The sequence below is a fragment of the Pteropus vampyrus genome, unplaced genomic scaffold, assembly GCF_000151845.1.
Source record: "Pteropus vampyrus isolate Shadow unplaced genomic scaffold, Pvam_2.0 Scaffold2, whole genome shotgun sequence".
Taxonomy (NCBI): Eukaryota; Metazoa; Chordata; class Mammalia; order Chiroptera; family Pteropodidae; genus Pteropus; species Pteropus vampyrus.
Window position 1 is genome coordinate 25,204,391 of NW_011888783.1, and position 12,432 is coordinate 25,216,822.

Here is a 12,432-nt window from a genome sequence, read left to right on the forward strand (position 1 = left end):
TATTACTTAGCAAATTGAAACAATTACCAATAATCTAATCAAAGAACAAAGATGGCCTGGATAGAGACTAAAGAATTTTAATACTCTTACCCATAGCAACAATGGCTTGATTCAATTCATGGTGTTCTATTGTGCCACTTCGGTCTTGATCAATAGTTATGAAGTTTTGTTTCCAGGCATTAAGAGCTGTCCAAAGTTCTTTGAATTCATTAAATCCCATTTTTCCTGTGTAATCTCTCTGATAGTTTTATTAAGAAAAATAAATTTTGATAGCAAAGAGAATTTACCTGGCTCAAAACTCTAAAGCATTGACCAAAAAAAAAAAAAAGTTAGTATGCTTTTACAAGAGTTAGCCAAATTCAGCATGTGAACAGATTTTGTGTGAAAATGGAAAAGTATGGAATTTAAACAGGCTCTTAAAAAGTAATTTTAAACTCTAGTTTACTGCAGTCATCTATAACCAATAATTGTCTTAATATTCAGAAAGCAATTGTTCAACATTCTAGTATTTTTTATTTTTATTGAAGGATACATCCAACATGGCAATCATAATTCTGCAGGTTTCCAAACTGAAGGCTGTAAAACATTTATTATTTGAATTATTGAGTATGCTCAATTTTATCTATGTAAAATTGTGACAATTTTTATTTTCAAAAATAAAACATTTAAAAATTGCCAAAAAGGCACAATCACCCCAATCAACAAACTTTTAATGAGGAAACTGAGGCCCAGAAAGATAGTTTCCCAAGTTCATAGAACTAATGAGTGGATGAGTCAGGACTGGAGCCCAGCACTCCTTCACACAAAAAACTACATGAGCAGGGAAGAGGAAAGTAGTGAAAGTAACATGAGATATCTCCGGAGTGGCATTCCATCATTTGTCAAGCAAATGGTATCTGTCTTGCATGGCACACATTCATTAAGTGGGAGAATCTGAATAGATGATAATAAATGGCAAAAATCGAGTCATCAAATAAGCAAATCTTCAATCTCAAGATAGGACCAAGTACATAAAAGATTAAATATTTCTGACAAAGAATAAAAAGAGAGAATTTTCGGGAAAGTTGACAGATTTTTGCTCCCTCCCGACACCCTATTAGAATAGACAGTATATTGATTTATTAAAGTCATAACCTTTAGAGAAAAAGAGAATGAGAGAAAGAAACAAAGGAACAAAATTAGGCAAGTTGGAAAAGTAAATTGACATGAGTTAACTAATCTAGAATTGAGAAAGTGGCTCCCTGAACTTGTAATAGAAAAGCTGAGAAACAGCCTAGTTATGCTGAAGAGGACCCCAAAAGTTTATGAATTTGTAGTACTTCTGTAAATCAGAGTGAAGGTAAGATAAAAACAGAAGGACTGGTTGAATGCTCACTTAAGGAGTATTTAGAGCCCCAAATCCCCTCCTTGCCTCAGCTCAGTGGATGACCGTTATGTCTGCTCCCACCCTAGTGGAAGGCTGGGGTTTTATTCCCTGGAAAGGTCTCTGGATTGCACGATACCAGGCATAGTTGAAGACAGTGCTATCTACTAAAAACAAGGCACTTAAATGACAATTTACAAAAGACCAAGAGCCCTGCTGAGTCCTCCCTCCTCCTTTCCAGACAGAAGATTAACTGGACCAACCAGCCCAAAAGGAAACCCCTGAAAGATACTGACACCTAGTGTTGTACAACAAACTGCCCAGCGTAACCACCAGACACCAAAGTTTACAATGAACATCTAACCATATCTCAGAGCTTCTAACCAGTATTTTAGTTAACTATAAACAACCAAGGATCACCAGACACCCGAGAAAAGCATCTAATATGAAAGACAACCAAACAAACTAGAAAAAAATTGGGAGGAAACAAGGATTATGTAAAAAAAAAAAAAAAAAAAAACCCTTTAAAAAATACAGTAAGTCTCAGAGAGATGAGGGAAGACATCACCTTCCTGAAAAAAGAATGGCTCTTGGATTCTAGGAACATGATAGCAGAAATGACTCAATGGAAGGTTTAGAAAATAAAGATAAGGAAACTTCCCCCAAAGTAGAGGAAAATAAGAAATAGGAGAGAAAAGGTAAGTTATCCATTCCAAATAACAGGAATTCCAGAAAGAAAAAAAAATACAGAAAACATCACGGAAGAAAATTTCCCAGAATTAAAGCAAATGAGTTCCCAAAGTGGGAGTGCCCACTGAGTTCCCCACACAACACAACTAGGCACATCTCTGTGAAATACCAGACTGGGAACAAAGAAGATTTTACAAGCCTGGAGAGAGGAAAAATAAACAACATACAAGAAGGAAACAGAAAGATAAAGCAACAATGGAAGCTAGAAAGAATGGAGCAATACTTTTAAAATTTTAAGTGAAAATGATTTGTAACCTAGACTTCCATACCTGACCAATCACTTAATTCTGCGGATAGAATGAAAGCATTTTCAGATAAGGTCTCAAAAAATTTATCTCCCATGCATTCTTTCATTAAGAAGGTCATTAACGTTACATTTTATTGAATTTAAAAAGATGACAAGAGCTGAAGTTAAGGGGAGATCCATTTCCAGAGGGAGAAAAGATAGCTCTAGAATGGTGGTGAAGGAATGCCAGAATAATAGTTCTGCATAGACAGTAGAGCACAATAGAAATCTCCAGGATGATGATTCATTTCAGGCAAGTAAAAAGTTATATAAAGTAGAAAATTAATCATACCTATCAAAAGACACAGGAAGAGCATTTAGATAGGCAAATACTGATTACTGATCTAACAAAAGTTACTATATAGCTATATTGGATGGATGGGATGGTGGGGAAGGGTTCCTATGTGGAGTGCAGGGACGAGGATGAGTTTAAGGTTGAAAGTTAAATTTTCATGCCCTACAGCAGGACAACAGTTGATAATCATGGAAACTGAAAATCAATAGTGATAAAAAGCATACTATTTTGAGGTCTGGAAACAAATTTCTAAAGAATCGGCTGAAAAACTTGAAAGACTATGAGTGGTTAATGTTGGGGAGACAAATGCACAATAAACAGTTATTTCCGTAACAAGCTTTGCACAATTTTTTGACTCTTTAAACGACATGCACGTAAATCTGGGATAAAATTTTTTAAAATATTTTAAGTATGAAGACAAAATGTTAGAAAATGAATTTCCTATTCGAATTTCAACAGAAGGGGGGGAAAAAGATCTCACGAGAATAAGTTCCACTAATTCCAGACTGTGTCAAACATTTCTGAAGTTCTTCTGCATCCACTTCACCATCCTGTTAAAAATAATTATAATTCGATTTAATATACAGTTGTATAGCATATTAAAATGCTAGTTGGCTATTCTTGCCTAATCAATAAATATACTTTCTTCAAAACATTACTGTTTACCAACTACAATAGAGATAATTATTGACAGCAAAGGCATATTACAGAACATTATGCAACATGAATAATTTTTCACAATCAAATTATAGCCTAGTAATTTTTCAAACATTTTAAATATAACCTTTTTTCAGCTTCTGGAAAATAGCACAATCATTCTGTACTATAATAGCTCAAAATATCTTGTGAGAATCACTGTACTCCCTAAAATAGTTGGGAAAATGCCTAAAATGTGTTCAAAACAGTCTCAAAAACTTTCCCTTGATGCTAATTTTGGGGGGAGATTATTTCTAAAGGATATTGAAGAAGAAATTTTTTTCATCTCATCACTACCCCCAGCAAAACGTCAGAGTCCCCCTATAGTCTTGGTTTGAACTTTTAATGGGAAATAAAAAGGTTTTAATGCAAATAAATAACAATGGAAGTGAAACATGTCGAATATTCTCATGTTTCAGAATCTCATCATATTTTCCACAAAAGAAATACAGAGAAGAGTAATTTACTTGGAAACATCAAATACATTGTCGCAAATGCAAAACAATGGCTCTAAGAAAGGATCAAGAAGGCAAATTTAAAACATTTTGTAAAAGTTCCAAGAAACAAACAAAAACAACTTTTACAAACTACTTATAAGAATAATTATAAACACTCATATTCTGATCTTTAGCAAGGAATTCCTCATAATGAAAATTCCAGTGGTTCTCACAGGAATTTAAAAATACTGGGAAGGATTCTTCAATGAACTATCCATGTAGTACTTCCTACACAGAATACCTAAGTGCTCCTTTCTCTGTCATGCATATTTTCTAGATTTTGCTTAAAATTTTTTAAATTCTGTAGTTAGAAAATTATACTTTAAGAAAATTAGCCATCTTTTTGGATTCTAGACACAATCAAGGTAGGGACAATTACAAAACCACTACATATGGAAAGGTGGTATGGTGGGAGGAAAGGATGACATGGAAGGGGAACAAAAAGAGGAGGAGGAAATAAAAACTCCATGTGAAGTTTACGAACCAAAATTCCTAAATATATGGAAAAATCTAATGTTCAGAAAAACAAGGGTCAACAATTTTACAATAGATTCATATAATACGAAATTAATTTCATAGAGCAATCATTAAATTAAGTATGTTAAAATGTAGAGAAATAACTGAACAGATATCTTTCATTTAAAAAGAATAAGAAATTCATTTAACAAATATTTATTGAACAACCTATGTTCAAGTACTATTAAAAGGTCCAGGTATCAAACACTGTCCAAAACAAATTCTTCACCTTCACAGAGCTTACATTTTAGTAGGGGGTGGGGGGGAAGGGGGAGGGAGGGGGGCGGAGGAGGAGACAATAAAGTTGAAATTACATATGACAATATTAACTGCTAAAGGAAAAATGCACCAGAATAAAAATATAAAGAATATGTGCATGGGCCTTGTGGAAGACACCAACGCTATTTTATAGAGATGGGTAAGGAAAGCCTCGCTGATAAAGTAGATTTTGAGAAAGATCTGAAGTAAAGGAACAAGCTATGCAGATATTCGAGGGAAGAGTGTTCTAGGCCTGAGGTGTCTAATATAGTAGCCACTAGCCATATGTCTCACTGGGCATTTTCATGGAATGTTCTATAAGTGTAAAATGCACACCAGATTTCCAAAACTTAGTAACAAAAAAAAAGTAAAATATCTAATTAATAAGTTTTATATTGATAACACTGATATGTTAGTATTTTTTGATATACTGGGTTAAATAAGTTATTAAAATTAATTTCACCAATCTTCCTACTTTGTAATGTGTACTACTCAAGACTCTAAAACTATATATGTGGTTTGTATTTGTAGCTAGCATTATGTTTATTTTGAATAGTGCTGCTCTAGGCAAAGAAAACAAGTATAAATGTCAGAGGATGTTCTTGGTGTTGCTATAATCTTTACCCATTCACCCCTTCTTTCCCTCTATCACTCATTTCCTTCATGTCTTTCTCCGTAACTGGACAGAGATCTTCTAAGTCACTACTTGAGTTTTCTTTACCTTTGCATCTTAGGCCCCAGAACAGTATCTAGTACAAAGCAGGTTAGTTGTTTGGGAGAATGAAGACAATTACCACTGCTTCTAGGTTAAACTACAGTCATTTCTGACAGTTTGTTGCCATGTTCATTTACTATTTCAAAAGGTTGAAAATATTACAATTTCTCATTCAAATTTGGATTAAATTAAAAAACTAAAATCTAATATAATGAATGAAATTTGATGTGACATATACTTTTTATAGAATGTTTGAAGTCAGAAAAAAAACATGAACAGCTCTGCTAAAAACTTTAACATCAAAAAGCATTCTCCTAGTAGACTACATCATACTCATCTTCCTACATTTTATGAAAACATGTTATCTTAATTGACTGACTAATAAGCAATGTCTTAATGCATTAATCGTTTTGGATCTCTTTACATGCAGTTTGAACTGATGAACATTATCAACTATAGAAACCCTCAACAAAATTAGGTAGCATTAGTGGTAGAAAATGGTATTTTCTAATTAAATAATAAGAGCTTTACGTAGATAATTAACAAAAAAGTCAATTGCCATTGGTTAGGTTAACTGGTAGCAAGATTTGGAAATGATATTAAAGTTCAAATTTCTATTTATTCAGTTACTCAATCTTAATCGCCACGTATCCATCTATAATAGAAGTGTACATCCATCCTGCCCATCTCACAGAGATGCTGTGTGGCAAAGTGGAAGTGGTGTACACGCTCAAGTTAAAGCTGTTGGTACTACTGAGTCGCATGTATGTACATGTGTGTGTGCGTATGTACATGTGTATATTTATGAAGGTACAAACCAGAATTTCCCTAATCAACTGAGGAGTGAATCATTACTGTTAAGTAAACATTATCCTGCAGAAAACTTTAACTGGACATTTCTCATAGAGCATCATTTATTGTAAGGCCTATGGAAAAAGAATACAGCTGCAGAGGAGTTCAGTAATTATGTTCTAGGACCATGTGTAAGTCTGATATTACACTTGATCTAAAGCTAGAAAAAAATTCAACATATAAAAGAATTATCTAAATATTTGAGCTAAAAATTAAAAAGGAGATAGTTTAAATATCCATCCAACACATTTATTGAATGACTAATATATTGTTAGTGCTCAATTGGTAAGGGAGAATATAACAAAGGCCATGCCCTAATGGAGTTTAATTATTCAAATATACACAAGACAAAGTATCATATAATACAAACATAGCAAATCATTGTTGACCACTGTTACATTGAAATAGTTTGGAAGTTAAATAAAAGTCTCTAAATACATATGTTCAGTTCTTATGTTTTAAATTGTAATTTTATAATATTTTTATATCATATTAGATTAGATTAGATGGAATTCAGCTATAGATAACATATTTAGTCTAGTATTATACACTACTTAAAAGTTTCTTGCAGATAAGAATGGTATAATGTAAGAGTTATGATTCCATTTAGCTGAAAATAGAAAATGCTATTAAAGGGGCTTTAAACCAATAAGAGTTTATTATTTCATACAAGGAATCTGAGTCTAGGAAGAACAAGACTACAGAGTAACTAAATGACGCCATCAATTTCTCTACATTTTTCCACATTCCCCACCCATAAGCCTTTAACTCAAACTTGTTGCCTCAAAGTCACAAGATGGCAGCTGTACCTTCATACCTCAAGTCCTCTTTCCAGGCAAGAAGAATGAAGGAGCAAAAAAGGCTAACACTAGTTTCCAGGAAAGCTTTCCTCATTTGGAAAAAGGAAGTATCTCAAAGAAAATGTACCTATATCTCAATGGCCAGTCCTTTGGTACATGGCTACCTTTACTAGTTACAAAAGTATCTGAGATTGTGTTAGGCTTTCCAACTTCTACTACAAAAGAAAAAAGGAAGGGAGGTTGTGAATGAAAATGGAGTAGCCAAAACAAAGTGTCTGCCACATGTAATAATTCTGTGTATATCCTCTATTTCTAGCAAAACATGTGAGACCTCGTGACCCTTACGTGAATACTGAATGAAAAAATGTTATCAGAGTTCCATGAAATTCTAACTACTCAATAAATCTTTCTTGCCGGTATAAAAGAGATATGACTAACACTCACATGTGAATCTCTGTCTCTGCTTATTAGTCTGGTATTTCACCTTCATTCTGCCCTATTTTTTTGTTTTGTTTTACCTTTTCCTGATTTGCTTTACCATCAAGCCTCTCCCAGAACCATTCACAATTTACAAGTCTCCTTTTAGATACTCTCACCAACCTTCCTTAGGGGATTTACATGGAGATCTCTTTTTCTAGATCCTCTCTGGCTCAGTCTCTACAAATTACCTTGTTTCCACTTTTACTTAAATGAGTAGTGTGTCCGACATCATACTAACAGAATCTGTAAAATAAAATGACTATCTTCATCTCTAATTTCAGGAAGACAATTAGTATAGATAAGTTTAAAATGCAAATTTCATATACATTTATAATGAGTAAAAGAGTGGATATTTCTTTTAAATAGCAATCATTTTTTTTTAAAACTACTATTTGTTCATCTTACCTGTCCAGCAATAGCAGTGAAGTACATCCACACGGGGTCTCCTGCTGAGGGATAACTGTCAGAATAAGTTGGGTATCCAGAGTACCCACCAGGGAGCACATGTGGCCCTGTTCCCGGCATTGGCTGTCCCATTTGCATTCCTGGCATATGACCACTAAAATTTCCAAACTAAAAGCATAAAAAAGAAGTTATTAATACAAATGTTAGCTATTATCCACCAAAGTTGTATTAAAAGGAAATATTTATGAGCAGTTCATTTAAATGCAATAGAGTTACTGAAAGTTTCCAAATTCACTATCACGAAACTGTTAGCTACAAAACCCTAGATTTCCAGCATTAGGGCCTAATTCAGTTCTTAACATATGTTATCCAGCATTAAAAGGAGTGTGAAAGAAAAAAACCTCTAGCCTCCAAGAATTGGAATCGAGCAGATGAACAGGAGGCACAATTTTAAAAAGAGTTTGCCATGAACATCACTGAAATAAACAAAAAATAAAAAATACGAGAAAATTTATCCTACAAGAAAACTAAGAAGTAGTATAACTCAAGACATACTTAGAAGAACACATGGTGAAATACAATGAAATTGTGAATAAATCAAGGGAAACTGCATAGGGCCAAAACACCATCTCCACCAGAAAACTTTTATTTTTTAAAAAGCAAGAAATAGATCAATAAATACCAACAAATAGATCAATAAAGTGATAATTCCAACCATGGTTCTTTTCAAAACTAATAAGAACAAGAATACCAAAATAATAACCTGCAGCTAGTATTAGTGAGAGCTTTTCATATTCCAGGTAGTACTGGTTCTGAGTACTTTCTATGTATTATGTATTATGTGTTATGTATTATGTGATCTGATTTTCTACCAACTTTCTGAGGTATGAAAGTACTATGTCCTTTTTGCAGGTGAGGACCTGAAACTCCAAGAGGTTTCCTGAACTGGTAAAGCTCAAATTTAGACCATGATTCAAAAACAGATAGTCTGACCCCAGAGGCTAAATAGTTTGTTTCCTGCTACGCCTCTGGTTTCTCTCATTGTCACACTGAAATTTGGTTATCATTTTTAATACCGTAGAAAAGTATTTTACTTGGTATTTTTCTGAGTCTGGAGGAAGTATTAAGATTATTCATTATTCCATATTAAACAAAAATATTTTCACCTGCATTCTTTTTTTTTTAATATAGTGTTGCCCTTTAAAAATTTTTTTTTTAATTTTTCAATTATAGTTGATATTCAATGTTAGTTTCAGGTGTACAGCATAGTGGTTAGACATTAAATAACTTACAAAGTGATCCCCCTATAAGTCTAGTACCCTCCTGGCACCATACACAGTTATTACAATATTACTGACTGTATTCTCTATGCTATATTTTACATTCCTGTAACTATTTTGTAACTGCCAATTTGTACTTCACTTGCATTCTTTAAGGATGAGTAGCGATTGCCAGAAGGCAAAAAGAGAAAAGATTTAAAGAGGAAAAAAGAGGAAAGACAGGAGACTTTTGCAGTATTTTGAAAAGTTGCAGAATGAGATGTGGTAAGAGCAAAAGTATGAAGGAAGTATTGGAGCTCCAGGAAGTGTGTGCAAGAAGGTGGTCAAACTTAGATTATAAAGTACAAGAAAGGAAACAGAAAACATGAAAACAATATAATGGATTAAAAACTAAAAAACAAACAAAAAAAGATGTGATTGTTTAAAAGATGCTTCTTAAAAAAAAGGGACAGATTATAAAAGGACAGGCCAATTTCAGGAATGAAAAAAGAAGAGTATATAACTAGAAATAGAATTTAAATTAAAAAATAATATTAACAATGCTATGAATACCTTTTTACCAAATATATTTGAAAATGTGGATGAAATGGGCCTTTTAAAATAATATAAATAACAAATATTGACTCAAGAAAAAAATTCCTATTTCTAACAATGGCAGGCTAGAATAATTTGATCAATTTTAACAAAAAATTATCAGTGTTGCAAAAACATTATTTTTAAATCACCTGTTAGGGGGAAACTTCCAGGCCAATACTGCGGACAAGTCTAAACCCTGAGATAAACGGATTAGCAAAACTCCCAAAGCTTTTGCTCTGAGGATATGTGGCAATTACCAACACTTAGGGGTTGGTTCCAAGGCCTCCAGGGATATGGAGGGCAACCAAGGCCTGGGGCATATCCAAGACTTTAAGGCTTATTTGAGACCCTCAAAGAAACATTGTTTTGCACATTTTTGAATCTTTAATATTATCTTTGATTCCTAATTTCTTCCCAAAAATTTGCAAACTTCTCGTCCATTTTGTGAGAGTTGCTTTACTTAAAACTAGATTATATTTGTAACTCCAGAGCACTCTGCACATATAAACTGTAGTAAATCACAATATGCTGAAAGGAAAATTAGTAATTTCACATTTTTCCCTTTAGTCTTTGAACTCATTTTTTATTCTATTCCAGGAATATCACATTTGTATAAGTTTTTTATGCTTAAAATGTATTTTTATGTTTGGAAATACTGATCACCCTATATACTTAAAATAAAAATATGTATATAAATTGAAATTTTAAAATTTGTTTCATTTCCTGTGACCATAAAAGGAAAAAAAGTCCCTTTAGATTGATTTAAAAAAGTTTCATTAGTATACAATTAGTAAAAAAAATTACAATTTTGATAAATTACTAAACAAGAAACTAAAAATTTATTAGAAATGCATTTCCTAATGATGTGAATCATCTACTTAAAGTGTAATATCAAAACAAATAGGTCTAGCAGCTAACATATTTTATTAAAAGAATATAGAAAACATTAATAAGATGTGGATTGACTATAATTAATGATTTATAAAACAGTTTTAACTATCTTATATATTTTGACTAAAAAAATGTAAGTTGTATCAATAAATTTTATCCAATGCATTTTAAAATATTTCCATCACATTTAAAAGAATCTCTGTTTCAGTTGTTTGAAGGTAATTTCTTTCCACTACTAATGATGAGAATGAGAATAGCTGAAAAGAGTTGCTATGTTTAATTAAATAGAAAGGGGCATTTAAATGTTCAAAACACACACAGGTGTTTCTCTTTGCTCTTGTAGAACTCTCCATCACATACAAGCACTCTGACAGAAGGAAGTAGCGAATTCTTTTGAATGAAAATGTATTACTCTCACCATTTCACTTTACATATATGACTTCAGAACATACAACAGAAGTGAAAATACCGTGTTTCTAACACCAAGCTTCACCCTGCTGAAAACATGTAGAAAGTAGGGAAATCTTAAAAGCCCCGCTGGTTTACACTACCTTGACTAATGTTTAAAGACAGCTTTACCTTTCTTAGGCTCCTTAAACTTTCTTAATAAGTTTTAGGACTGATGAGAGGTAGACATAGTAAAAATAGAAGAGGCAGGAGGAACTCCAGCAAGTTTTCAAGCAAATCAGTTTTAGGAACGAGTATGTGTGGAAGTTGAGAGTCTGGAAATTCATTCCCTTAAATAAAATATTCCCGCATACTCCCAGGGCTAGAGATAAACATATGACAGTGTTAAGTCCTACATTAAATATTAGTTAAGCACGATTTCTTTCTAGGTATAAACAAGTACAATTAAAATTGTAAATATGTTATTTTCTACCCACGCCCCAATGGATTACCCCTCGCGCCCATTTTTTGAACACAAAGTGTGCTCACCCCACTTTAGAGATCATTGACATAAACACTGAAGGTTGAGCTCCTTCCTAAAAAAAAAACTAACAGTATACTACAATTAGAACTTCTCCCAAAAGTGATACAAAATGAGTTATATAAGAAAGGGTAACCCTCCCCACATCCCCAAAAGTCTAGAACAGACATAGAGATTAGGAGGCATTTAGCATATATTAATTCATTCATAAGCAATTTAAAGGACAGAAAACAAATGGTCAAAAAATTCAGAAAGAGGACGTCTAGCAAAACAGTGGCGTGTATGGGTGAGGTAGGGAACAAAAGATTACTGGAACAAGAAAAGGGTGTTTATTCCTCCGTTCCAGGAAAGAAATTTCTAAAAACACATCACAATTCTTGGCTCCACAAAGACACGCCTAAAGGACCCTCAGGGACCAGAACACCTGCGGCTCCGGGGATGGCGGGGTCTCATTTTCCAGCACCGCAAGGTGTGTGAGCGCCACGATGTACTAGACGCCAGCAAAACAGCAGGGCCTGAAAGCGGACGGAGGATGTCGGCATCGCCAGCAGGGGTACCACACCCCGCGGGGGCCGCGGTGAAGTAGCCAGGACTCACCCCTCCTCCGTATCCCGGGTAGGCCATGACAGGCGGAGCGTCACGCTTCTCCTTTAGAGTCCGCGTCTGCCCTGCAGAGTGAAAAGCCCAAGTGCTGATGCAGGTGCAGGTGAGACTGAAAGACTCGCTTAGAGGACAGTTTACTTCCCACCTTCTACCCCCGGCCCGCCCCCTCCTGGAGTCCCGCCCCACCGTGCTCGGTTCCGATTGGCTGAGAACCGCCCGTCGGAGTCCGCCCTGCCGAAGC

General features: G+C 34.2%; 1 protein-coding gene across 5 annotated transcripts in view; it reads right to left on the reverse strand.

Annotated features, from left to right (window-relative positions):
* Positions 1 to 12,432, reverse strand: part of GCA (grancalcin) — a 37,951-nt gene that overhangs the window by 9,361 nt on the left and 16,158 nt on the right. For 3 of the 5 annotated variants that reach the window (XM_023529756.1, XM_011358467.2, XM_023529751.1), the window contains 5 exons: positions 12,186 to 12,256; positions 7,914 to 8,081; positions 3,176 to 3,245; positions 533 to 576; positions 91 to 238 (listed from right to left, as the gene is read on the reverse strand). In XM_023529756.1, the coding sequence (XP_023385524.1) occupies positions 91 to 238; positions 533 to 576; positions 3,176 to 3,245; positions 7,914 to 8,081; positions 12,186 to 12,256 (501 nt within the window). Of the gene's footprint in view, positions 1 to 90; positions 239 to 532; positions 577 to 3,175; positions 3,246 to 7,913; positions 8,082 to 12,012; positions 12,112 to 12,185; positions 12,257 to 12,432 lie in introns of those variants that run through there. The other 2 variants (XM_011358476.2, XM_023529770.1) reach the window with 2 other exon arrangements.